We start from the raw sequence: 26,667 nt of genomic DNA, 5'->3' as shown, positions 1-26,667 counted from the left end.
GGTCCTGCACTCCTGACATACGGGCACCCAGCTCGGAAGGGCGTGGATTGTGAGGAGGATCTCCTGGTGGGTCTAGCCAAGATGACCATTCACTGGTCTAGGTGGTGGAAGGTCGAGGGCTGTGCCAGGGCCAACTGCCTATCCCTTTTCCAAGGATACCTTCGTGCCCGGCTGTCCTTGAAGAGGGAGCACGCAGTCACAATGGGTACCGTGGGGGACTTCTCCGAGCAAGGTAGCATTCAGCAATTGAATGGTCAGACAGACTTTTTTCCCCAGGGCAGAACTGGCTAACGCAAAGGTGCATAGTTTTCAGATGATAGGAGGAAAGTATCAGGAGGGAGCTCTCTCTTTTTTTTTTACACACACAGAGAGTAGTGGGTATGTGGAACACTCTGCCAGGGGTAATGGTGGAGGGAAATATATTCAGAATATTTGAGAAACATAGGCGCATGGACGATAGGAAATCGGAAGGCTACGTGGGAGGGAAAGCTTAGATTGACATGCAGTAGGGTTAAGGGGTCAGCACAAATCGTGGGCTGAAGACACTGCACTGCTCTATGTTCCACATGTGTCCTATGTTTGCTCAGTGGCTACAGTGCTTCCAAAAGTTCGGAATCTTTCCCAAGACAAGCAGTGCTGAGCTCACAACTTAATGGAAATTTTTTATTGGCCGCCTCTGTTTAGCTATTAACGACTTGAAGAGGCCCCTTACTGTACTGAGATGCTGATGTTAAACACATGTTGTCAACTGGAGATTTAACCCCTGTTAAATGTCCTTTCAATTACCACAGTACTTTTCACTGTTCTGACTTACCTTATCGATTGTAGAATAAATCACTTTCACTGAAACCAGCTGAATTTACACACAAAATGCTGGAGGAACACAGCAAGTCGGGCAGAATCAGTGGAAAGTAATCAACAGTCGACGTTTCTGGCTTCATTTGGACTAGAAGAGAAAGGTCTCGTCCCAAAACACCAACTGTTTATTCCTCTCCATACATGCTGCCTGACCAGCTGAGCTCCTCCAGCATTTTGTGTGTGCTGCTCTGGATTTCCAGGCTTTTTCAGAGTTTTTTTGTGTCTATGAAGTTACCCATGTCAACTACAAAAGGATAGAGGTGTCAGTCACATACATCGAACAGCCCAGCACAGGAACGGCCCACAACATTAAGCCAAATTCAATAAACTAGCAATTAAACTAAACTAGTGCACACAAATCGATTCCTCCAGAAAACTAGTTATTCTTTCATTTATTTATTTTTTATTTTTGTCTTACTTCAGTGGTTGGTAAGTTGGTGGAGAAGATCCTGAGAGGCAGGATTTATGAACACTTGGAGAGGCATAATATGATTAGGAATAGTCAGCATAGCTTTGTCAAAGGCAGGTCATGCCTTACGAGCCTGATTGAATTCTTTGAGGATGTAACTAAACACATTGATGAAGGTAGAGCAGTAGATGTAGTGTACATGGATTTCAGCAAGGCATTTGATATGGTACCCCATGCAAGGCTTATTGAGAAAGTAAGGAGGCAAGGGATCGAAGGGAACATTGCTTTGTGGATCCAGAATTGGCTTGCCCACAGAAGGCAAAGAGTGTTGTAGGTGGGTCATATTCTGCATGGAGGTCGGTGACCAGTGGTGTGCCTCAGGAATCTGTTCTGGGACCCCTACTGTTCGTGATTTTTGTAAATAACATGGGTGAGGAAGTGGAGGGATGGGTTAGTAAATCTGCTGATGACACAAAGGTTGGGGGTGTTGTGGATAGTGTGGAGGGCTGTCAGAGGTTACAGCGGGACATTGATAGGATGCAAAACGTGGGCTGAGAAGTGGCAGATGGAGTTCAACCCAGATAAGTGTGAGATGGTTCATTTTGGTAGGTCAAATATGATGGCAGACTATAGCATTAATAGTAAGACTCTTGGCAGTGTGGAGGATCAGAAGGATCTTGGGGCCCAAGTCTATTGGACGCTCAAAGCTGCTGTGCAGGTTGACTCCGTGATTAAGAAGGCATGCAGTGCATTGGCCTTCATCGATCGTGGTATTGAGTTTAAGAGCTGAGAGGTAATGTTGCAGCTATATAGGACCCTGGTCAGACCCCACTTGGAGTACTGTGCTCAATTCTGGTTGCCTCTCTACAGGAAGGACGTGAAAACCATAGAAAGGGTGCAGAGGAGATTTACAAGGATGTTGCCTGGATTGGGGAGCATGCCTTATGAAAACAGGTTGAGTGAACTCGGCCTTTTCTCCTTGGAGCAACGGAGGATGAGAGGTGACCTGACAGAGGTGTACAAGATAATGAGAGCATTGATCGTGTGGACAGTCAGAGGCTTTTTCCCAGGACTGAAATGACTAGCACGAGAGGGCACAGTTTTAAGGTGATTGGAAGTAGGTACAGAGGAGATGTCAGAGTAAGTTTTTTAAGCAGAGAGTGGTGAGTGCGTGGAATGGGCTGCCAGCAGCAGTGGTGGAGGCGGAAACAATAGCGTCTTTTAAGGGACTCTAAATAGGTACATGGAGCTTAGAAAAATAGAGGGCTATAGGTAGTTCTAAGGCAAGGACGTGTTTGGCACAGCTTTGTGGGCCAAAGGGCCTGTATTGTGCTGTAGGTTTTCTATGTTTCTATCTCACAGTGCTGCACAGAGTGGACCCTTCTGGCCCTTCGAACCACACCACACCAGTAACGCCGATTAACACCAACCTAATCGGGGCACAATTTACAATGGCCAATTAATCTTCTAACCTGCATGTCTTTGGACTGTGGGAGGATCCCAGAGCACCTGGAGGAAACCCACACATTCCACAGGGAGGACATACAGAACTCCTGACAGAAGGGCAGCAGAATTGAACTGGGAACTTCAGGGTGCCCTGAGCTGTAATAGTGTCACACTAACTGCTGCACTGCTAATGGCATTTCTGGGAGTAATGAGAATCGTAGGGAACAGACTCAGGTCGATTGTCACTGATGTAAGTTTTCAGATATGTTGTTTTGTGGCAGCAGTCAGAGCAGAACATTAAAAAGTACAACAGGTTATAATAAAAATAGACCAGCATGTTGGTGCCCCGTCTTTGCTGTAATGCGGCAACTGCAGCGTACGTGGCCCTACATCCGTGCAAAAGAGGAATAGTGAGCTCGTGTTCATGGATTCATTGTCTGTTGGGAAACCTGATGGCAGAGGGGAAGAAGCTGTTCCTAGAACATTGTCGTCAAGCTCCTGTACCTCCTCTCTGATGGTAGCAATGAGAAGGGGGCATGTCCTGGGTGGTGCGTGTGCCTCGTGATGGATGCCGCCTTCTTGAGGCATCACCTTTGGAAGATGGTGATGGTGGGGAGGGTTGTGCCGTGATGGAGCTGCCTGAGTTTACAACCGTCTGCAGTCTCTTGTGATCCCGTGTCATGAATCCTCCACCACTCAGAAACAGGCCCTTCAAGTCCACATAGATATCATCAGCCTTGTTAGTTACCCCCTCAAAAACTCTATCAGATGAGTAAGACAGGATTTCCCCTACACAACAAGCAGACAATGCCATGTTTAAGAGAAGTGTGGACAGGTCCATGGATGGAGGGGTATGGTCCCGGTGCAGGTCGATGAGAGTAGCAATTTAAATGGACCGGCAGGCAGCAGGCACTTTAAAAGGCCTGTTCCCGTCCGTACTTTTCTACGACTCTATGATTATCTCTTGTCAGACCCTGCCATTCCAAAGATACAAACCATTAATCAGGCCACGGTTAGAGGGCTATGTACAGTGTGGTCACCGCATCATAGGAAGCAACAGAGAGAAATCAGAAGAGATTCACCAAAAGAAGGCTTTAGTTACAAGAGAGAGTTTTTGTCAGTTCTTGGCCTGTTCTCATTGTAATTTGGAAGAATGAGGAAGGATCTCATTGAAACCTATCGAATATTGAAAGGCCTAGATAGAGTGGATGTGGAGAGGACTTTTCCTGTAGTGGGAGAGTCAAGAACCAAGGGGCACATCTTCAGAATAGAGGAATATCCCTTTAGAGCAAAGATGAAGAGGAATTTCTTTAGCCAGAGGAGTCAGAATGGGGTTTAATATAGAAAGAAAATGTCGTGAAATTTGTTCTTTTGCTCTAGAGCCTCATTCATTGGGTATATTTAAGGTGGTGGTTAACAGGTTCTTGATTTGTTAGAGTGTTAAATGTTACAGGGAGAAGGCAGGAGAATGGGGTTGCGAGGGATAATAAATCAGTCATGATGTAATGGCAGAGCAGACTTGATGGGCCAAATGGCCTAATTATACTTCTATGTCTTAATGGTGTTATAGAGAGAAGGGTGAGTGTGTCAGATGGGTTTGCTCTCATTGAAACATAGGGTCTTACTGAGGTTTATAAGATTATGAGGCATTTTAGATGAATAGTCACCGTCTTATCCCAGGGTTGGGGAGTCCAAATTAGTGGCAGAGGTTGAAGGTGAGAGGGGAAAGGTTTAAATGGGACCTGTGGGGCAAGGTTTTCCGCACAGAGAATGGTGAGTAGATGGAACAAGTTGCGAGAAGAGATGGTTGAGACATGTAAAAGGTTCTAATAACTCTGCCACGGATGATCCAAAGCCCTAATACAAAAGGAAGAGGGTTGACCACAGGGATAGCAACCCCATCCTGTAAAATCCCAGAGCTACAGAAACTCCAGAGACTTCGTTCCAGGGAGAGGACAGATCATCGCCAAGAAGATGAGTTACACCTAGGAATAACTTGAAAAGCTGGCTCAGGACAGGGGACTCTGGTGAACTGTTGTCAGTATCCCATGCCCCAGTGAGGGTGATGGACAGGGGACTCTGGTCAGCTGCTGTCGATACCCTCTGCCCCAGTGGGGGTGATGGACAGGGGACTCTGGTGATTTGTTGTCAGTATCCCATGGCCCAGTGGGGGTGATGGACAGGGAAGTCTGGTGATTTGTTGTTGATATCCTACGCCCCAGTAGGGCTGATGGGCTAAAGTAAGTGAGTAAAGGCTCTGATGAGTTCCAATGAAGAATCTTTGACCTACATCATTCCGTTCTTCGCCACAGATGTTGTCTGACTTGCTGTCTCTTTCCAGCATATCTTGGTCTTTCTTTATTTTAGATTTCCAGCATCTACACTTGTTCCTGATTTTCATTCAGTGTTCAGAATGCGCTGCTGAGGGGAATAGCCTAATAGCCTAATTCAGGACAATTTACAATGACCAGCTGTGGGAGGAAACCACAGCACCCAGATAAAACCCAATCATTCCACATAGAGAATGGACAGGCTTCTTCCTGAGGACACAGGGATTGAACCCTGACCTCTGACACCCCAAACTCTGCTGTGGTGTGTTGGAAACTGTGATAACAACAGGGGGCTGCGTAGGGGAGAAGCTGGGAGAGGGTTTTTGGGGATGCAGAGAGTCAGTATGGACATGATAGGCAGAAATGCCTATTTATGATTAACCACACTTTGTGCAGTTCTTGATAAAGCTGCCATTTTTATCAGGTCAAAACATGAGCTGCAGGGGATAGCTTGGCAGCTGCCTTTGCTCTAACCTATTTCTGGCAACAGTGACGAGTTATTCTTCACAACCGCCGTACGCTGGACACTAACAGACAAGATGCACTTGGAAAGTGTTCCTATTCTCAGCCTACAGACCCAGATATTTTCATCAGCGTCTGGGCAGATCAGCTTTCTACCAAACACTAGTTTCCTGTTCAGGAAACATTCAAACATTCACGTGTAGGCAGATCTCCAAAACCAGGTACTATCTCTGCTCACACCAACAGCTCCTCCCCATCCCAACGCCACTACCGTCAACACCCCAAGCTTATCGTGCCGTAGGGGTGGAAACGCAGCTGCAGAGCACAGATTTCAAATGGTAACGAGAAGGCATACAGAAGTAAGAAAAATAATCTGATCGAATACTGTCAGAACAACTCAGTAAGACCAAAGAATTGATTATGGACTTCAGTTTTCACCTCGATGAGAACAGGTCTGTGTTCCCTTGATTTCCCCTTCCCGAAGCCCACAATCAACCGGGGGGGGGGGGGGGAATCACAGCTGCACAGCAAGATCCCACAAGCAGCAACTAGTTCATCTGTAAATTTAGCTGTGACATGGGATATTATAGAATTCCGGCATCCTCCGTAAGCACGTTCCCTCCAGTGAGCGTGTGGGTTTCCTCCGACAGTCTGACGACGGTTCAGCATCAGAAACAAGTTTAATATCACCAGTATATGTCCTGAAATTTGTTGTTATGCAACAGCACTACATTGCAAAACAGAATAATAAACACTGCAAATTTCAGTAAATATACATCCTATATAAAATATAAATTAAATAAGTAGAGCAAAAAGAGAAAAAAATAGTAGTGAGGTAGTGTTCATGGGTTCAATGTCCATTCACAAATATGATGGCAGTGGGGAAGTTAGTGAGTTAACAGGTCATTGTAAATTATCCCGTGATTAGGCTAAAATAGGTGGGTGGCTGGGCAGCACAGCTCAGAGGGGCCGAAGGGTCTGTACCGCACGGCAGAAGAGCACTGTATCCTTACATAAATAAGGAAATGTTGCTAATGTGCCCACCTCGGCCACAGTGTCTGGCAGCTCACTCCTTTGTGTGGAGAAGCTGCTCTCGATGTCCCTTTTAAATCTCTCACCTTTAATGTTAAACCCTGCCCTAATGTTTTAGCACCCCCTTCCTAGGAAAAAAGACAGCTTGAACCACTGGCCATTGGTTTAAGACGAAAGGAAGGAGGGAAGTCAGTGGTAATTTTTTTTGTAATATCTGGCACTCATTGCCAGAGTAGGAGGAATCAGACACAGTCACTGTGCTTAAGAGGCATTTGGGCTCCATCATGGGCACTGGCCTCCTCAGCATCGAGGACACCTTCAAAAGGCAATCCCTCAAAAAGGCAGTATCCATCATTGAGGACCCCCTCACCCAGGGCATGCCCCCTTCTCATTGCTACCATCAGGGAGGAGGGACAGGAGCCTGAAGACACACATTCAACACTTCAGGAACAGCTTCTTCCTCTTACCATCCGTTTTCTGAATGGACACTGAACCCATGAACACCACCTCAGTATATAAGCAACATACACAAAAAATGCTGAACGCAGCAGGCCAGGCAGCATCTATAGGAAGAGGTACAGTCGACGTTTCGGGCCGGGACCCTTCGTCAGGAACGTCGACTGTACCTCTTCCTAAAGATGCTGCCTGGCCTGCGGCGTTCACCAGCATTTTTTGTGTGTGTTGCTTGCTGCAGATTTCCTCATGTCTGCGTTTTTAACCTCAGTATATATTTCTTTTTCCTCTCTTTTTGCACTACTTAATTTTTAATGTATATTTCCTATTGTATTTTATATTTTTTACTATTATGTTTTGCAATATGTTCACTGCTGCTGCAAAACAACAATTTTCACAACGCTTGTCTGGTACTGACTCGGACACTTACATAAGCGAGGAATTTAAGGGTACAGAGCTGCTGCAGGCAAGTGGGCCAGCATGAATGTGTTGGGCCGAAGGGTCTGTTTCCACTCTGTGACCCCTGGAGAACTCCTAGATTTCAAAGTAAATTTAATATCAAAGTGTCCATACAGAACCCTGACATTCATTTTGGCAGGCATTCACAGTGAAAAGAAACAAATAAAAAAAAACGACATTAAATATCGAGAACATGATATGAAGAGTCCTTGAAAATGAGTCCATAGGTTGTGGGAACATTTCAATGATGGGGTGAGTGAATTTGAGTGACGTTATCCCATCTGGTTCAGGAGCCTGATGGTTGAGGGGTAATAACTGTTCCTGAACCTGGTGGTGTGAGTCCTGAGGCTCCTGTACCTTCTTCCTGATGGCAGCAGTGAGAAGAGAGCCTGGCCTGATGGCGGGGGTCCTTGATGATGGCTACTGCTGTCCTGAGACCCCCATACATATCTTCCCCAAAATTAGAGGGTCTACGGTGGAAGTGTAAAAGTGGCCTTTGCCTAGTTCCCACCCAGAGTAAAGGACTTTTACACTGTGTCACAGAAACAAGCCTATCAGCCCACTAAGCCAATGCATATACATCAGACACCCAGTACACCAACACCATTCCCCAGCACTCCCTGCTCTGCCTCGGAGATTAAAGGCAGACTCCGACATGATGCCATGAACATCAATTTCACCAGCTTCTGGTAATCTCTCCCCTCCCCTTCCTTCTTCTTTGTTTCCCCACTCCGGCCTCCTCCCTCGTCTCCTCGCCTGCCTTTCACCTCCCCTGGTGCCTCTCCTCCTTCTCTTTCTCCCATAGTCCACTCTCCTGTCTGATCAGATTCCTCCTTCTTCAACCTTTGCCCTTTCAACCTATCACCACACAGCTTCTTACTTCACCCCTCCCCTAAACACATGGCTTGACCAATCACCTTGTAGCTTGTCCTCCTTCCCTACCCCCACCTTCTAATTCTGGCGTCTACCCCCTTCCTTCCCTGTTCTGATGAAGGGTCTCTCCATCACAGAGGCTGACTGACCTGCTGAGTTTCTGCGGCATTTTGTGGGTGTTGCTTTGGAGGTTCAAGTGCTTGTCTCAACATTTCTTCAATGTGAGAGACCCTGTCTCCTTCAACCCCTCAGGCAGTGAGTTCCAGATTCCAACCCCCTCTGGGGTGGGGGGGGGGGCGGAAGAAAAATGCCCGTCATCTCCGCTCTAAGCCTCCAAATCCACATCTTCAAGCAATGCCCCCTAACTTGATAGAGGTGTACAACATGATAAGAGGCAAATATTAGAACCATAGAACCACAGAAACTACAGCACAGAAACACAAACAACAGGAATTCTGCAGATGCTGGAAATTCGAGCAACACACATAAAAGTTCCTGGTGAACGCAGCAGGCCAGGCAGCATCTCTAGGAAGAGGTGCAGTCGACGTTTTAGGCCGATACCCTTTGTCAGGACCAACTGAAGGAAGAGTGAGTAAGGGATTTGAAAGTTGGAGGGGGAGATCCAAAATCGATCTCCGCCTCCAACTTTTGGATCTCCCCCTCCAACTTTCAAATCCCTTACTCACTCTTCCTTCAGTTAGTCCTGACGAAGGGTCTCGGCCTGAAACGTCGACTGCACCTCTTCCTAGAGATGCTGCCTGGCCTGCTGCGTTCACCAGCAACTTTTATGTGTGTTGACAGCGCAGAAACACGCCTTTTGGCCCTTCTTGGCTGTGCTGAACCATTTTCTGCCTAGTCCCACTGACCTGCACACGGACCATATGCCTCCATACACGTCCCATCCATGTATCTGTCCAATTTATTCTTAAATGTTAAGAAAGAACCCGCATTTACCACCTCGTCTGGCAGCTCATTCCATACTCCCACCACTCTCTGTGTGATGAAGCCCCCCCAATGTTCCCTTTAAACTTTTCCCCTCTCACCCTAAACCCATGTCCTCTGGTTTTTTTCTCCCCTTGCCTCAGTGGAAAAAGCCTGCTTGCATTCACTCTACCTATACCCATCATAATTTTATATACCTCTATCAAATCTCCCCTCATTCTTCTACGCTCCAGGGTGATTGTTACTTGTGCGTACGGGTTACACCGCAGTCTACGCCGTAGGCCTGATTTATACTTTTGCGTAGCCCTACGCCGTAGCGAGCATGCGTAGTTGTGTCTGCGTTGCTCTGCAATTCACTGCCAAAACGCAAGTTGGCAGTGGGGTTTCTATGCCACTGTGTTGAGTTTCTTCATGACAGACATGGACGAGGAAATGCATTTCAAATATTTTCAGATGTCGGCAGGTAGATTTGACGATTTGGTTCATCGTCTCCAACCATTTATTTCGCATCAGTGTACAGACATGGCGGAGAAAAGCAACCGGAAATGCGTAGGAGGAAATGCGATGCTACCAAGCGGACCAATCACAGTTGTTGTGGTCTGCGTCGCCGCGACATGTGAGTTACATTTTTGGGGATGTGCACGTCACCCTACGGCGTAGGGTACACGATACCTACGGCGAACATTTGACACAGAAGTATAAATTGGGCTTTAGTCGCCAGCCAGAGACATTTCCTGGCTAGACTGAGAAAGCATAATTTTCAAGATTCCAAGATTGTTTAATGTCATTTCCAGTACACAAGTGTAATAAATCACAATAAATATAAATACATGTTGTTGGTGAGTACATAAGACAGTTTACATACATAGACTGATTGTTTGTCCAGAGAGCGACGCTAGGCACAGGAGTGTCCGTACACAGGGTGACTGATGGGAAATGATAAAGTAGTGGTGGCTGGGGTGTGGAGGAGTGGGTTAGTGAGTGGGGGTGTGGAGGGGTGGGTTAGTGAGTGCGTGGGGGAGGGTCAGCGGGTGTGCGGGGGAGTTTAATGTGATTGGAGGAAAGTATAGAGGGATGTCAGAGGTAGTTTTTTTTTAAAAGACAGAGTGGTGGGAGTGTGAAATGCCCTGCCTGGTGTGGTGGCAGAGGCAAAAGTAGAACCTTTCAGATGGGCATATGGTTGATAGACAAATGGAGGGTTATGTGGGAGGGAAGGGTTAGATTGATATTCGCATAGGTTAGAAGGTTAGCACAACATTTTGGGCTGAAGGGCCTGTACTGCGCTGTACTGCTCTGTGTCCTGTACTCACTCCCAGGCACCTGAAGCTCACAACCATCTCCACCTCAGCAACACTGATACAAGTGGTGAATCTGTGAAATTCGTTGCCACAGGCAGCTGTGGAGTCCAAGTCATCGGCTATATTTAAAGCAGAGATTCGTGATTGGTCAGGGCATGAAGGGATATGGGGAGAAAGCAGGAGACTGGGGCTGAAAGGAAAATTGGATCAGCCATGATGAAACAGCAGAGCAGACTTGATGGGCCAAATGGCCTAATTCTGCTCCTATATCTTATGGTCTGAAGGTACAAACAGGAACACTAAGGAGCAGGGGATGGAAGGTTTGATCAAAGAGTGGATTTGAGGGAGCAGAGAGATTTCAAAAGGACCAAATAGGTGCCAGAGGAGGAATTCCACATCAAAAAATGTGTTACAAGGTGTGACAACACTTTTTTTTGATAAATTGCAGCCATCTGGGACCTGAGATTAGTTCATTAATATTGATAAAAGTCTTTAGCTAATGATGTAAGTCCCATTCTTCGATTAGCCCCTATCACTCTAAACTGCACCAGCATCTGCTTCGTAATTAAATCATTTCGCCGCCTTAGCTCGGAGAACTTTCTTCAGACTGCAGAGTCCGTGACAGATTAACTTTACCCAGCCAAGTGCGGCAGGGGAAAAATCAAAGGGATCCAAACGCCTCCGATTAATTGACGCTTGTCACTTGGATCTGTTCTAGAAAGTTCAGACAGATTCCAACACATCTGCGTTTGAATTGACAAAGGGCCACTGTGTGTGCCCACTCGGCAGAGAAGGCTGCTGCAGTCATTAGCATTCAGGGCCATTGCTCATCTGATATGTACAGGGAAGCAGGCACAGGGACACCATTCAGACCCTCTGTCAGAGGAACACTAGACACAGCAGTGTCTGTACACAAGGTGACTGACAGGAGATGAGAAAGTCGCGGTGGTTGGGGGTGTGGAGGCGTGGGTTAGAGCTTGGAGGTGTTGTTCTTCCCAATCTCCCAGTCTACAAACGATAGTGCCCCCTCCTCCAGCTCTCAGGGGCTCTGGGTAGTACGGTAGCACAGCAGTCAGTGTAACAGTGTTTCACTTCCAGCTTCCTGGGCTCAGTTCCTGCCATCGTCTGCAAGGAATTTGTACCTTCTCCCTGTGAACACACGGGTTTTCTTCTGGTACTCTGGTTTCCTCCCACATTGCAAAGACGTACGGGCTAGTAGGTGAACTGGTTGGGATGGAAAAGCCTGTTACCAAGAGTATCTCTTCCGTGTTGCTGTAAAACTCCACTCAACATCTTCAAGAAAACAACATTTCCCAGAGACGTATAAGACCATAAGACATGGGACCAGAATGAGGCCATTTGGCCCGTCGAGTCTGCTCTACATTCAATCATATCTGATCCTTTTTCCCCTCTTCAGCCCCAATCCCCGTAACCTTTGATGTCATGTCCAATCAAGAATCTATCAATCTCTGCCTTAAATACACCCAACGACCCGGCTTCCACAGCTGCATGTGGCAACAAATTCCACAAATTCACCACCCTTTGGCTAAAGAAATGCCTCCGCATCTCTGTTTTGGATGGATGCCCCTCTATCCAGAGGCTGTGCCCTCTTCTCCTTGTCCTCTCCCACCATGGGAAACATCCTTTCCACATCTATCATGTCTAGGCCTTTCAACATTTGAAAGTCTTCAATGAGATTCCACCCCCTCCCCTCGATCCTGCTGAATTCCAGTGACTACAGACCCAGAGCCATCAAACATTCCTCGTACGATAACCCTTTCATTCCCGGAATCATCCTTGTGAAAGTCCTCTGAACCCTCTCCAATGCCAGCACATCTTTTCTATGATAAAGAGCCCACAATTGTTCACAGTACCCCCTCCCACTTTCAAATCTCTTACTAGCTCTTCCTTCAGTTAGTCCTGATGAAGGGTCTCGGCCTGAAACGTCAACTGTACCTCTTCCTAGAGATGCTGCCTGGCCTGCTGCATTCACCAGCAACTTTCATGTGTGTTGCTTGAATTTCCAGCTTCTGCAGAATTCCTCATGTTTGTGTGTTCACAGTACTCCCCACTTCCCCCACCAACCCACCTTCCCCCTCACCTGGTCTCACCTATCACCTCCCAGCCTCTCACTTCACTCCCCACTTCCCCCACCAACCCACCTTCCCCCTCACCTGGTCTCACCTATCACCTCCCAGCTCCTCACTTCACTCCCCACTTCCCCCACCAACCCACCTTCCCCCTCACCTGGTCTCACCTATCACCTCCCAGCTCCTCACTTCACTCCCCACTTCCCCCACCAACCCACCTTCCCCCTCACCTGGTCTCACCTATCACCTCCCAGCTTCTCACTTCACTCCCTCCACCTTCTTATTCGTGCTCCTGCCCCCTTCCTTTCCAGTCCTGGTGAAGAGTCTCAGCCTGAAAAATCAACTGTTTATACGTTTCCGCAGATGCTGCCTCACCGGTTGAGTTCTTCCAGTATTGTGTGTGTTGCTCTGTAGTTCCAGCATCTGCAAAACCTCTTCTTTTTATGACTTTTAAGCAACATTTGTTGCTGTCTACCTGCACTGCACTATCTCTGTAACCGAAACACAAGATTCTGCATTTGTTATTTTTAACTGCCTCAGTGTAATGTGCTGTGGAATGATCTGACCAGTATGAATAGAAGGCAAGATACAGTTTTCACTGTGCCTCAGCCAACGTGACAATAACCCAATTCCAACACATGGCACGAGCAAGCTGGATGGCACACAAAGCGTGGAAGAGTAATGGCTTTACAGCATCGGCGATCACTGATCAGGGTTCAGTTCCCGCTGCCATCTGCAAGAATTTTGCACATTCTCCCCATGACCATGTGGATTTCCCCTGGTTCCCTCCCACATTCCAGATGAACAGTAAGATTATTTGGTACGTCTTCGGACTGTGCGAGCAAACAGGACACCCAGAGGAATCCCAGACAATCCACGGGGAGGACGTACAGAGATAGACTCTTTATGGACACCTCCAGAATTAGCTTTGCGCTAACCGCCACACTACCATGGCATGCAAGTTGTCAGCGTGCTATGCTATCGCTGGAAGGGCGGCAACAAATGCAGGCGGCCAGCAGCACATTCTCGGACTACTTTGGTCATTGACAGAAATAGCGCATTTCACGGGGTTTCAATGTACATGTGACAAATAAAGCTAATCTTTAACTTTAAAAGTTTTTCACTGCATCTCAATACATGTGACCATAAGAACCTAATACACAGTCAGACAAACAAGGAACATGAAGTTCAGGAGAAGAACTAAGACATTCGGCCCATTGAGTCTGCTCTGCTATTCCATCAAGGCTGATTTAATATCCCACTCAACCCCATTTCCCTGCTCTCTCCCCCAATCTTTGATGCCCTGACTATTCAAGAACCTGGCAACCTCCACTTTAAATATACCCAATGACTTGAAAGCCACAGGCATCTGTGGCAATGAATTCCACGGATTCATTACCCTGCCTAAAGAATTTCCTCTTCAGCTCTGTTCTGAATGTATGTTCTTCTATACTGAAGCTGTGCCTTCTGGTCCTAGACTCCTCCACTATCGGAAGCATGCTCTCCACATCCACTCTATCTAGGTCTTTTACTATCCGATAGGTTTTAGTGAGTTCCCACTCCTCTCCATCATTCTTCTAAACTCAGTGAGTAAGGTCTAAAGCTATCAAACGCTCCTCATACCCTTTCATTCCCAGGATCATCCTTGTGAGCCTCCTCTGGACCCCATATACAGTGGATTCCAGCTAATTGGAACCAGTACATTTTGGTCAAATTGAGCAGCTGCCCCAATTAGCCAAACTTTCACGGAAACAGTTGAAAAAGTATTAACAAAAAGACGAACTACCATTTAACTGTGTAACAAACTATGTATTTAAATGAAATACAGAACAAATTAGACTACCAATACTACTACAGTACTATAAAACTGTGTATTAGTTCCAAATAGTTATCAACAGAGAAATCCATCCAGTGCACGCTGCCGTGATCTTTTGATTGACAGGAAATGAACAAAATCAGTGCAGATAATAGACTGCCTTCATACAATGCATCCTCCAAATCTTCATTTTCATTTTCACATTCAAGATGATTGTTGATACCTTCAAATTCTTCCTGGTTCCTAACTTGTTGAAATAGTGAAATTGTTCAATTTTCACTCAGAATTTGATTTATTATCACCGGTATGTGTCGTGAAATTTGTTAATTTAGCAGCAGCAGTTCAATGCGATAGACAATATAGAAAAAATAAATAAATAAATAAATAAATAAATCAATCAGTCAATTACAGTATATGTATGTGGGCATGTGTGAGCACATGGCCAAGTTGTTAAGGCATTCGACTAGTGATCTGAAGGTCGTGAGTTCACAACACGTTGCCCCAGCCGAGGCAACGTGTTGTGAGCAAGGCACTTAATCACACATTGCTCTGCAACGACACTGGTGCCAAGCTGTATGGGTCCTAATGTCCTTCCCTTGGACAACATTGGTGTCATGGAGAGGGGAGACTTGCAGCATGGGCAACTGCTGGTCCTCCATACAACCTTGCCCAGGCCTGCGCCCTGGAGAATGAAGACTTTCCAGGCGCAGATCCATGGTCTCACAAGACTAACAGATGCCTTTACTATATTATGTGGAATAGATTAAAAATCATTTAAAAAAACAGAAATAATATATAATTTAAAAAGTGAGGTAGTGTTCAGGGGTTCATTGTCCATTTAGGAATCAGATGGCAGAGGGAAAGAAGCTGTTCCTGAATCATTGAGTGTGTGCCTTCAGGCTTCTGTACCTCCCACCTGATGGTAATAATGAGAAAAGGGCATACCATAGGGCTGGGGGGTCCTTAATAACGGATGCTACCTTTCTGAGACACCGCTCCTTGAAGATGTCCTGGGTACTTTGTACCCGAGATGGAGCCGACTAAAGTTACAACCCTCTGCAGCTTCTTTCGGCACTGTGAAGTAGCCTTCCTGCGCACCCCGCCCCCCCCCCCATACCAGATAGTGATGCAGCCTCTCAGAACACTCTCCACGGTACATCTATAGAAGTTTTTGAGCATTTTTGTTGACATACCAAATCTCTTCAAACTCCTAAAGTATAGTCACTGTCTTGCCTTCTTTATAACTGCATCAATATGTTGGAACCAGGTTAGATCCTCAGAGATCTTGACACCCAGGAACTTGAAACTGCTCACTATCTCCACTTTTGATCCCTCTATGAGGATTACTCTTCCTGAAGTCCACAATCAGCTCTTTTGTCTTACCGACGTTGAGTGCAGTCATCATTATAGAGAGAGTAGAGCAGTGGGCTAAGCACACACCCCTGAGGTGCACCAGTGTTGATCGTCAGTGAGGTGGGGATGTTATCACCAATCCGCACATATTGTGGTCTTCCAGTTAGAAAGTCGAGGGTCCATTTGCAGAGGGAGGTACAGAGGCCCAGGTTCTGTAACTTCTCAATCAGGATTGTGGGAATGATGGTGTTAAATGTTGAGTTATAGTTGATGAACAGCATCCGGACATTGGTGTTTGTGTTGTCCAGGTGGTCTAAAGCCATGTGGAGAGCCACTGAGATTGCACCTGCCGTTGACCTATTGCGGCAATAGGCAAATTACAATAGGTCCAGGTCCTTGCTGAGGCAGGAGTTCAGTCTAGTCCCAACCAACCTCTCAAAGCATTATCACAGTCAATGTGAGCGCTACCAGTTGATAGTCATTAAGGCAGTTCACATTATTCTTCTTAGGCACTGATATAATTGTTGCCTTTTTGAAGCAAGTGGGAACTTCCGCCCATAGCGGTGAGAGGTTGAAAGTGTCCTTGAATACTCCTGGTAGTTGGTTGGCACAGGTTTTCAGAGCCTTACCAGGTACTCCATCGGAACCCTCCGCCTTGTGAGGGTTCACTCTCTTTAAAGACAGTCTAATATCCGTCTCTGAGACAGAGATCACAATGTTATCAAGTGCAGCAGGGATCTTCACAGCTGTAGTTATATTTTCCCTTTCAAAGCAGGCATAGAAGGTGTTGAGTTCATCTGGTAGTGATGCATCACTGCCATTCATGGTACTGGGTTTTGCTTTGTAGGAAGTAATGTCTTGCAAACCCTGCCAGAGTTGTCGTACATCCGATGTCACCTCCAACCTCGTTCAAGATTGTCTTTTCACCCTTGAAATAGCCCTTTAGCCCTCCGCAAGTCATACCTAGTTTTCTGGTACAGACCTGGGTTGCCAAACTTGAATGCCACAGATCTGGCCTTCAGCAGACAACATACCTCCTGGCTCATCCACGGCTTTTGATTTGGGAATGTACGGCCATTTCTGGCATCTCCAAGCCTGAATGCTTGAAACCGCAGAGAGCAACAGTTCTGAATTGTTTTACTGCTTATTTCTCAGCAACAATCGGTGACAAAAATCACTGTATTCTGAACACAGACATACAGAGCTGTTCACTCTAAGCACGGTGTTGTGACTAGCGGCCACACGAATGCATGTGACTGGCACTAGTTAGACACTAGCAACTGTCGTTTATCCCAATTAAGCGGCACAGAGTCTCAAATAAATACGGGATCTCTGGCTATTTTCTCGGTTAGTGCTTGCTCTTTAAGAGCTGTCCCAAATAAGAGGCTGCCTAAAATAACCAATGGCCCAATTAACCAGAATCCACTGTATAAGGATGGGTGATGTCAGCAAGGTGATGGGCAAAGGGCCAGGTTCAGTGTTTAATACCCATTACTGAATGCCCTTCTGTTTTTAATTTCCCTCCTCGCTGCACTCAAACCCATCACCAAACAGTCTCGCATAGCTCGAGGTTTCTCCTCACATAATGAGCTCACTCTCAGAGCTGGCATATTACCAACCCTACGAATCACCAAAACCTGTAACAGCCCATCAAACCTGCTCCACTGTTCTGTTAGGTCGTGTCCTGATCCCCCTCAACTGCAGCCGCTCCCCTTGGACCCACCACCCTCAATACCCTATCACAGAACAGAGATTACAGTACAGTACAGGGGCTACCAAATCCATCATGGCTGATTTATTTCCCCTCTCAACCCTGCTCTCCTGCCTTCTCCTTGACACCTTCAGTAATCAGGAGCCTATCAACCTCCACTTTAAATATACCCAATGACTTGGCCTCCACAGCTGTCCGTGGCAATAAATTCCACAGATTCACCACCCTCTGGCTAAAGAAATCCTCTTCATCTGCTCTAAAGCGACATCCTTGTATTCGGGAGCTATGCCCTATGGTTCTAGATCTCTCCAAAATAGGAACCATCCCCTCTATTTCTGCTCTCTCCAGGTCTTTCAACATTCAATGGGTTTAGAGCTCCTTCCTGCTGGGATACTCAGAACTCCACCTTGGCATCAGCTGGGGTTCATATCCCAAACACCAGATTGAGTTGGACTCTCTGATCTGGCATTCCAGAGCAGTATCTGGCTCTGCCTGTTCCCCCCACTTCCCCTCACCCCCAGCTACAGTCCACATTGGTGCTCTGGCCCTGTATCTTATTTCTCAAGTTAAACTCCAACACCGCACTGTTGCCTGTGGCACTTCACCTACCTGACCACTGCCCTGAAGTCAAAGATCATCGAACATAACAGCGCATTACAGGCCCTTCAGCCCACAATGTTGTGCTGGCCTTTTAAATTACTCTCAGATCAGCCTAACCCTTCCCTCCCACATAGCACTGCATGTTTCCATCATCCTTAAATGACCCTAATGTACCTACTTCTACCACCACCCCACAGCACGTTCCACACACCCACCACTCTGTGTAAAAAATCTTCCTCTGACATCCCTGCTGTACGTTCCTCCGATCACCTTGAAATTACCCCTCCTAATACTCACCATTTCCACCCGAATGAAAAAGTCCATATGACTATAGACAAAGGAACAGAATTAAGCTATTTGGCCCATGGAATCTGCTCTGCTATTCCATCATGGCTGATCTATTATCTGTCTCAATCCCATTCTCCTGGTTCTTTCCAAACACTTTGATGCCCTGACTATTCAAGCACCTATTTACCTCCACCTTAAACATGTCAAAAGTCTCCGACTATCCACTTGATCTATGCCTCTTATCATCTCGAACCCCTCTAAAAGATCACCAGGTTCCTTCCTTATAGCAAGATGTTTACGGACCGCACAGGAGCGTAGTGGTTAGCACAACACATTACAGCCCCAGCGTCCCAGACTCATCTTCCGCCACCAGTGTGTCCTGTGTGGGTTTCCTCTGGGTGCTCTGGTTTCCTCCCACAGTCCAAAGACAGTGGTTAGTAGGTTAATTGGGCATTGTAATTGGGGGTTGCTGAAAAGTGTGGCTCGAGGGGCCAGAGGGCCTATTCCAGGCTGTATCTCAATAAATAAATAAATTTGTTTTTTGTGCATCTCAGTGTAGTGCTGCCACAAAACAACACATTTCACAACATACTGTATGCCAGCAATATTCAACCCCGTTCTGATTCAACCATCAGGAGCCTGCAGATCCTCACTCAACAGTTTAGAAACTGCTTCTTCCCCTCCGCCGTCAGATTTCTGAAAGCCATGAAAACTACCTTACTCTTCGTCTTTTGGACTGTTTCTACATTTTGCAGCTTGTGCTAATTTTATGTATTCCAACGTACTGCTGCCACAGAGCAACACACTTCACAACATATGTCACTGATAATAAACCCGACGCCAATTCCTGTCAACTCCCCCCCCCGATTCCAGCCCTCACCCACACACTGGAGACAATTCACCCACCTATCCACACATATTTGGGAGGTGGGCGAAACCCACGTGCTCACATGGAGAACGTGCAAACTCCACACAGACAGTGCCAGAGGTTGGGATCAAGCCCGGGTCTCTGAAGATGCTCCAACATCCTGGGTGGGATTTGAAACATAGAAAACCTACAGCACAATACAGGCCCTTCGGCCCACAAAGCTGTGCTGAACACGTCCTTACCTGAGAAATTACCTAGGCTTACCCATAACCCTCTATTTTTCTAAGCTCCATGTATCCATCCAGGAGTCTCTTAAAAGACCCGATCGTATCCGCCTCCAGCACCGTCACCGGCAGCCCATTCCACACACTCACCACTCTCTGCCTAAAAAACTTACCCCTGACATCTCCTCTGTACCTGCTCCCAAGCACCTTAAAACTATGCCCTCTCGTGCCAGCCATTTCAGCCCTGGGAAAAAGCCTCTGACTATCCAAACAATCAATGCCTCTCATCGTCTTATACACCTCTATCAGGTCACCTCTTATCCTCCGTCGTTCCAAGGAAAAAAGGCCAAGTTCACTCAACCTAGTCTCATAAGGCATGCTCCCCAATCCAGGCAAAATCCTTGTAAATCTCCTCTTCTATGGTTTCCACATCCTTCCTGTAGTGAGATGACCAGAACTGAGCACAGTACTCCAAGTGGGGTCTGACCAGGGTCCTATATAGCTGCAACATTACCTCTCAGCTCTTAAACTCAATCCCACGATTGATGAAGGCCAATGCACCGTATGCCTTCTTAACCACAGAGTCAATCTGCGCTGCAGCCTTGAGTATTCTATGGACTTGGACTCCAAGATCCCTCTGATTCTCCACACTGTCTTACCATTAATACTATATTCTGTCATCATATTTGACCTACCAAAATGAACCACCTCACACTTATCTGTGTTGAATTCCATCCGCCACTTGTCAGCCCATTTTTGCATCCTATCAATGTCCTGCTGTAACCTCTGACAGCCCTCCACACTATCCACAACACCTCCGACAAATTTACTAACCCATCCCTACACTTCCTCATCCAGGTCGTCTATAAAAATCATGAAGAGTAGGGATCCCACAACAGATCCCTGAGGCACACCACTGGTCACCAACTTCCATGCAAAATATGACCCGTCTACAACCATTTTTTGCCTTCTGTGGGCAAGCCAGTTCTGGATCCACAAAGCAATGTCCCCTTGGATCCCATGCCTCCTTACTTTCTCAATAAGCCTTGTATGGGATACCTTATCAAATGCCTTGCTGAAATCCATATACACTACATCTACTGCTCTACCTTCATCAATGTGTTTGGTCACATCCTCAAAAAATTCAATCAGGCTCGTAAGGCACAACCTGTCTTTCACAAAGCCATGCTGACTATTCTTAATCATATTATGTCTCTCCAAATGTTCACAAATCCTGCCTCTCAGGATCTTCTCCATCAACTTCAGTGCTGGGTGCTGGGTCCATTGTTATTTGTCATCTATATCAATGATCTGGATGATAATGTGGTAAATTGGATTAACAAATTTGCTGATGATACAAAGATTGGAGGTGTAGTAGACAGTGAAGAAGGTTTTCAGAGCCTGCAGAGGGACTTGGACCAGCTGGAAAAATGGGCTGAAAAATGGCAGATGGAGTTTAATACAGACAAGTGTGAGGTATTGCACATTGGAAGGACAAACCAAGGTAGAACATACAGGGTTAATGGTAAGGCACTGAGGAGTGCAGTAGAACAGAGGGATCTGGAATACAGATACAAAATTCCCCAAAAGTGGCGTCACAAGTAGATAGGGTCGTAAAGAGAGCTTTTGGTACATTGGCCTTTATTAATCAAAGTATTGAGTATAAGAGCTGGAATGTTATGATGAGGTTGTATAAGGTATTGGTGAGGCCGAATCTGGAGTATTGTGTTCAGTTTTGGTCACCAAATTACAGGAAGGATATAAATAAGGTTGAAAGAGTGCAGAGAAGGTTTACAAGGATGTTGCCGGGACTTGACGAAACTCAGTTACAGAGAAAGGTTGAATAGGTTAGGACTTTATTCCCTGGAGCATAGAAAAATGAGGGGCGATTTGATAGAGGTATATAAAATTATGATGGGTATAGATAGAGTGAATGCAAGCAGGCTTTTTCCACTGAGGCAAGGGGAGAAAAAAAACCAGAGGACATGGGTTTAGGGTGAGGGGGGAAAAGTTTAAGGGGAACATTAGGGGGGGGGCTTCTTCACACAGAGAGTGGCGGGAGTATGGAATGAGCTGCCAGACAAGGTGGTAAATGCGGGTTCTTTTTTAACATTTAAGAATAAATTGGACAGATACATGGATGGGAGGTGTATGGAGGGATTTGGTCCGTGTGCAGGTCAGTGGGACTAGGCAGAAAATGGTTCGGCACAGCCAAGAAGGCCAAAAGACCTGTTTCTGTGCTGTAGTTTCTATGGTTTCTATGGGTAACTTACTAACCACTGAAGTAAGACTCACTGGTCTGTAATTTCCTGGGCTATCTCTACTCCCTTTCTTGAATAAGGGAACAACATCCGCAACCCTTCAATTCTCCGGAACTTCTCCTGTCCCCATTGATGATGCAAAAATCATCGCCAGAGGCTCAGTAATCTCCTCCCTTGCCTCCTACGTTCTCCCTCAGGGCAGAGATCAGCTGAGCCTCCTCGATGCAAGTCTCAGGGCTGGAGATCCAAGAGGATGGGTAACCTCTGGTAATCCCTTCCTGAACCTTCCCTCCTCGAACACTCCCTCGTCACATTGCTTGTTCTAACATCTCTCGTAACATTGTGTTCAGTTCCGCTCACCTCCTTTTTGGAAGGATGTGGAGAGGGTGCAGAGGAGATTGACCAGGATGCTGCCTGGGTCAAAGAGCATGTCTTATGAGGATAGGTTGAGTGAGCTAGGGCTTTTCTCTCTGGCGTGAAAGAGGTCAAGAGGTGACATGATAGAAGTGGTGAGAGGCATCAATCATGTGGATAGCCAGAGACTTTTTCCTGAGGCAGAGATGGCTAACACGAGTGGGCACAATCTTGAGATAATTGGACGAAATTATATGGGGGATGTCAGAGATAAGTTTTTTTTCCACCCCAGGGGCTGGGAAAGAGAACTGTAGCCGTGTCCTCTTGACATTCCTACACTGAACTACCTCACCCTCGATTGGAGATAGTGTCTCACCGAGTAATTCTACCTCACAACAGGATGGGATGATCAGAGAAGAAAGCCCCTGGAACCAACAATGAGAGAATTAAAGGGCCCTCATCACCCAGGACATGCCCTCTTCTCGTTACTACATGAAGACAGAGACTCAACGTTTCAGGAACAGCTTCTTCCCAGTTGCCACCAGATTTCTGAATGGACAATGAACCCATGAACACTACCTCACTATTTCCTCTCTTATAACACTACTTATTTAATTTATTTTTTATTTATACTTCTTGTAATTTATATTTTTATGTATTATAATGTACTACTGCAGTAAAACTCCGAATTTCACACAGGTGCCACTGACATTAAGCCGGATCCTGAAAGAGGAGGTAACGCTTGGGAATAATCGGGTTCGTTCAGCCCACTTCTCTCAACAACAGTTGCCCGACCTCCAGCCGGGGAGCAAGTTGGCACGGCCAAGATCACTCCACAGCGGGAACAGAGACCCAACTTCACCGGTCCCCGGAGAGAGCCCAGCGGCGAGGCGGGGGGGTGTCGTCTGCACTCTGCAAATGGATGAAGTTCCTTGTTTACCTCGCGAGTTTCCTCCGCGGGGAGGGGAGAGGAGGGATAAGGGGGCTCTTTCTTCTCCGGCCACATCGCCCTCCGACCGCTTCCACAACGAAAGCCACTACACACAAAAACACAGCGGGGGCGGGGGGCAAGATGGAAACGTGGGGGCGGTGAAGGCGAGTGGGGAAAGTCTGTACCGTTACAGACAGAGAATGCGCTCCGTCCACCCCCGTTTGAGCCCACAAAACATCCCGGAGACACAGATAAACAAGAGAGTCGGTAACCGTTCTCCTACCGAACACAGACGCCGTTATCTCCTTCCGTGCCATTCTCCCGGCCTGAGGACCGACACGGTGGCCTCTCTCTCCCTCGCTGCCGCTGCCTCTGCCTCTGCCTGCCAGCGTCACTGCATCTTCTCGCCAGTCAGCCTGTGCGATCTGAGAGCTCTCCCGGCATCAGTGTTGGGTCTGCGAGCCACACAAAGGGGCCGGCCGGCTGGCGGCTGGCAGGCAGGCGAGCGCCGTCGCCGTCGCCATCGCTCCTGCAGCCCCACCGTTAGGCGTCTCGCCGCCGAACAAACTTGGGGGGCTGGAGAAGGAAGCCGGGAGTGCAGGGCGCTGCCCCGGACCTGCCGAGTGAACCGCGCTCCTGCTGCCGCTCCCCCGGGCACCGAACCGCCGAGAGTCCACACCGCGATGTGGAGAAACCGGCGCGGGGAATCGGTGCTGCAAAAACACACAGCGGGTCGGCCAGCCTCTGTGGGGGAGTTACAGTCGGAGATCTTTCATTGGTCTACAGCACAGAGGGAGGCCGTTCCGCCCATCATGTCCCGGCTGGCTCTCTAACAGAACCCTCCTTCTCCCACATCCACCCTCCCCTCTTACCAGTTTCCTTCACCTTGACCTTTTCCCTATTACCTGGTCTCACTTATCGTCTTCTAGCTTATACTCCCCCCCCCCCCCATCTTCTACTCTGGCTTCTGCCCCCCTTCCTCTCTTGTCTTGGTGTAGGCTGTGTACCCGAAACAGGATAAGAAGGCTACTTCGCCCTCCAACAGTGAAAGCCACACACACAGAAACACAGCGGGGGGGGGGGTGAAGGAGGGGAAAGTCTGTACAATTCGGTAGAAGCTGCCTGACCTGCTGAGTTCCTCCAGCATTCTGTGTGTGTTGCTGTAACTGAGGTTCCAACGACAATGTTGTTGATCTCACAATCTATCTGTCTATGCTTCTCACTGCCTCAGGAAAGCTACCAACACAATCAAAGACTGTGTCTACCCTGGGCATTCTCTCTTCTCCCATTGGACAGAAAGCCTGAAAGCGCGTACCACCGGGTTCAAGGACATCTTCTAGCCCACTGTTACAAATTATTGAGTGGTCCCCTAGAATGATAAGATGGTCTCTTGACCTCACAATCTACCTCATTACTACCTTGCACCTTATTGTCTGCCTGCACTGTACTCTCCCTGTAAATGTAACACTTACAGTTATTCAGCATGCTCTTACTGTTCACCTTGTCCTACCCCGATGCACTGTGTACTGAGGATCACCACCTTGTCAAACTGGAGAGGCTAGTGAGTTCCTGAGACCCCAAGAGCAATGCTTTCTGGAGCTTGGCTCCTGGTAGGGTCACCCAGGGTGGTCAGGAGAAGGGGATGCTTCCAGACGAAGAGCGATCCAACCAAGACCTCACTGGTGGAGTTGGCAGGAGATGATGACACATCACAACTGCAGGGGAGGTTGCAGCACTGGGGGGTTCCCAGTCATCTTGCATTCCACGCCACGTCGGGACCCACTAATAGACAACCTCTTATGGAGAATATCATACCCAACTTGAGTGATCACACTACTACTGTGTGTAATAAATTAATCTGCATGGACCATGCACACGGCAAGTTTCATCAACTTAGCAGGACTTTTGACAAGGTCCAAAATACATACATGTAATATTCCTCTTCCATTTCCACCCTCCAGCTCCTGCTCTTCAGCTGCCTAAAAGAAGTAGGCAATTTGCCATCGATGTGCAGGCAGAGGAGAAGGTCCAGAGTAGGTTTCCTATAGTGGAGGAGCCCAGGACTAGAGGCCACAGACTCAGAATAGAGGGATGTCCATTTAGAACAGAGATGAGGAGGAATTTCTTTAACCAGAGGATGGTGAATCTGTGGAATTCATTGCCACAGTCGACTGTGGAGGCCAAGTCATTGGGTATATTTAAAGTGGAGGTTGATAGGTTCTTGATTAGTCAGGGCATCAAAGGTTCTGGGGAGAAGGCAGAAGAATGGGGTTGAGAGGGAAAATAAATCAGCAATGATGGAATGAAGAAGAAGACTTGATGGGCTAAATGGCCTCATTCAGCTCCTGTCTTGTGGTCACAGTCCTGCAGGCACTGTGTTCCAGATTCCAACCACGCTCTGTGAAATAAAGTCCATGCTCAGTATATAGAACAGGAGGAGACCCTTTGGCCCATCATATCAGTGTTGACTGATGCAATCCCATCTGTCTGCACATAGTGTACTCCATTACCTTCCTGTTCATTACCTTCCTCCATTACCTTCCTGTTTATTACCTTCCTCCATTACCTTCCTGTGATGCAATCCCATCTGTCTGCACGGAGACAGTGTACTCCATTACCTTCCTGTTTATATGTCTGTCCAAAAGCACCCATATTGTACTGTCTCAGTACTTTTATATTTGTGTGCTGTAGCACTTACTTTTTATTCGCAGTTATTTTGTAAATAACACTATTCTTTGCATTTCTGGTCAGATGCTAACTGCATTTCATTGGCTTTGTATCTGTACTCGGCACAATGACAATAAAGTTGAATCTAATCCAAACTTTCAAGTCTACGTACACCACTACCCGTGGCAACTCATTTCAGGCACCCATCACTCTCTGTGTTGAAATGCCCCGTACACATCTCCTTTAAACTATCCCCCTCTCACCTGACAGCTACCACCTCCAGTATTTAACACGTGAATCAGAATCAGGTTTATCAGGCATGTGTCATGAAATGTCTTAACCTAGCAGCAGCAGTTCAATGCAATACATAGTGTAGAAGAAAAAAAATAATGAACAATGTACAAGACAGGTTTTTCACTATATCTTGATCTGGCTGTCTACACTAACTTTGCCTCTCATAGCTTTGTAGGTCATCAGATGCTGCCTGGCCTGCTGAGAGTTTTAAGAGCACAGAACAGGCTGTTCAACCCATGATGTTGTGGCAACTTCTTAACCTACCCCAAGATCAATCTAACCCTTCTTTCATACCATTTTTCTTTCATTCATGTGCTTATATAAGAGGTTCTTAAATGTCCCTGATCTATGGGTATACGTCCTATCGAAAGGACAGACTGATGGGCAGAGTGGGTGGGACAGCGCTGTTGGTGAGGAATGATATTCAGTCCCTTGTGAGAGGGGACATAGAATCAGGAGACGTAGAGTCAGTATGGATAGAACTGAGCAATTCCAAGGGTAGAAAGACCCTAATGGGAGTTATCTACAGGCCCCCAAACAGTAGTCTGGGATGTAGGGTGTAAGTTGAATCAAGAGTTAAAATTGGCATATCGCAAAGGTAAAGCTACAGTTGTTATGGGGGATTTCAACATGCAGGTAGACTGGAGG

General features: G+C 47.0%; 1 protein-coding gene across 1 annotated transcript in view; it reads right to left on the bottom strand.

The window, feature by feature from the left end:
- Positions 1-23,474, bottom strand: part of LOC134355076 (choline transporter-like protein 5) — a 202,401-nt gene extending 178,927 nt beyond the window's left edge. The window contains exon 1 of the mRNA XM_063064811.1: positions 23,342-23,474. Coding sequence (XP_062920881.1) covers positions 23,342-23,375 — 34 coding nt within the window. The 5' untranslated portion in view covers positions 23,376-23,474. The remainder of the gene's footprint in view (positions 1-23,341) is intronic.
- Between the last annotated feature and the right edge of the window lie 3,193 nt (positions 23,475-26,667).

Source organism: Mobula hypostoma, chromosome 12 (assembly GCF_963921235.1).
Source record: "Mobula hypostoma chromosome 12, sMobHyp1.1, whole genome shotgun sequence".
Classification (NCBI taxonomy): Eukaryota; Metazoa; Chordata; class Chondrichthyes; order Myliobatiformes; family Myliobatidae; genus Mobula; species Mobula hypostoma.
The sequence above is the reverse complement of the archived record's forward strand: the minus strand, read 5'-3'. Positions and strand labels throughout refer to the sequence as shown.